General features: G+C 43.7%; 1 protein-coding gene across 1 annotated transcript in view; it reads left to right on the top strand.

The window, feature by feature from the left end:
* Positions 1–638: 638 nt before the first annotated feature.
* LOC109545615 (T-cell leukemia homeobox protein 3) overlaps positions 639–1,373 on the top strand; it is a gene marked incomplete in the record, with an annotated part of 18,028 nt that continues 17,293 nt past the window's right edge. Inside the window, 1 exon segment of the mRNA XM_048666536.1 lies at positions 639–1,296. Within this exon segment, the coding sequence (XP_048522493.1) occupies positions 834–1,296 (463 nt within the window).

Raw genomic sequence — 1,373 nt, 5'->3', positions numbered from 1 at the left:
GAACGTGAGACCTTTTCAAAATAATGCTTAACTATAATCTTCAACTGTTAATAATTTCTGAAAAAAAAAATTTCAATATTTTTCTCGTTCTCTCTAAGTGGGCCCCTATATACCCTTAAAAGGAATGACGCCAATTTTGAGTCACCCTGTATACTTGTTCAAATCAAACGTCCCATTCAAGAACGAACTTCAGTAAGTCTACCGAATTTCAAGTGATTATTTTCGAAGCAAAAAATGGGAAAAAATACGATTGCAAAACAATTGGATTCCTATTGAAATTTGTTGTTGTGAAAAGTCACCTGAAAGTATGAAACAGAAATATACCGAAGTCAAATTTATAGAAAACTAAAAGCAGCAATCAATGATAAGGAGCAAATGCGAAAAAAATCGTCATCAAACCGCAGAGAAGTGAGTGGTAAAGGCCGTGTAAACGGCGGGCAACAGAATGCGAACGAACATACCAAATCGCTTACCTGATCCCCAAAAAAATTAACAGAAAGATATTCAATTTAGTTGGAATCAGTTTAATCCAATGGGGAATGGGATGGGAGGAGCCACAACAGCCAATCTGGCCAATGATGGGTCCGCGTTAACTACCGCCGTTGGTGCCATGGCAACGGCTTAGCTGGTGGCTAGTGTGTACAGTTGACATTCGCCCGAAGTAACTGAGAGAAGCTTTTTCGCTTGGGCTGCGTTCGCGATTTCGACTACATCGAGTCCGATTGAGACTGTTAGTCAAAGATTTAACGATGCTGATCGAAGGTTATTAGATGAAACAGATGTGTTCGATTGGTTGAGCGTTGATAGTAAACTGGGGAAAAAAACCGGCGACAATGTCCGACCACGAGCTGACTGAAGAAGACCACGAAATCAACATTCTGGACACCGATTCCCGATTATCGCACAGTGATAGTGATGTCCGCAGTTTGCGCAGCCATTGCAGCAGTCCGGACAATGAGACCTCCTCGCACACCTCCACGAAAAGCGCTCTACCATTTAGTATTTCGAACTTGTTAGGGAAAAATTTCGAACACAAAACGGACACTGACACGGGCGGAACCCTCTACCAGAACCCGGCGGGCATCTTCCAACCGCGCAGTGCTTTAGGTTTTGTTCCCTCGGGATTTTATGGGCATGGTGTTTTACGGGTTCCGGCCCATCGGCCGATGGGAGGACCTGGCAGTCCTCCGGGCACCGCCGTTTTTAATCCATGGACACTCAGTTTGGATCCGGTGCTTCAACGATCGGCCGCTGCTGCCGCTTTTGCCTCTCAAGTTGTTAAAGATCGACTTGCAGGTAAGATTTTATTAACACCACATTTTTACGGAGTTCCAAAAATTCATCAAGTTAATATTCCTTTACGACCAATAGTT

Source organism: Dendroctonus ponderosae, unplaced genomic scaffold, assembly GCF_020466585.1.
Source record: "Dendroctonus ponderosae isolate FM_Combo_2020 unplaced genomic scaffold, Dpon_F_20191213v2 Dpon_F_20191213_5, whole genome shotgun sequence".
NCBI lineage: Eukaryota > Metazoa > Arthropoda > Insecta > Coleoptera > Curculionidae > Dendroctonus > Dendroctonus ponderosae.
Note: the sequence above shows the minus strand (reverse complement) of the source record. Positions and strands in the feature narration are given on the sequence as shown.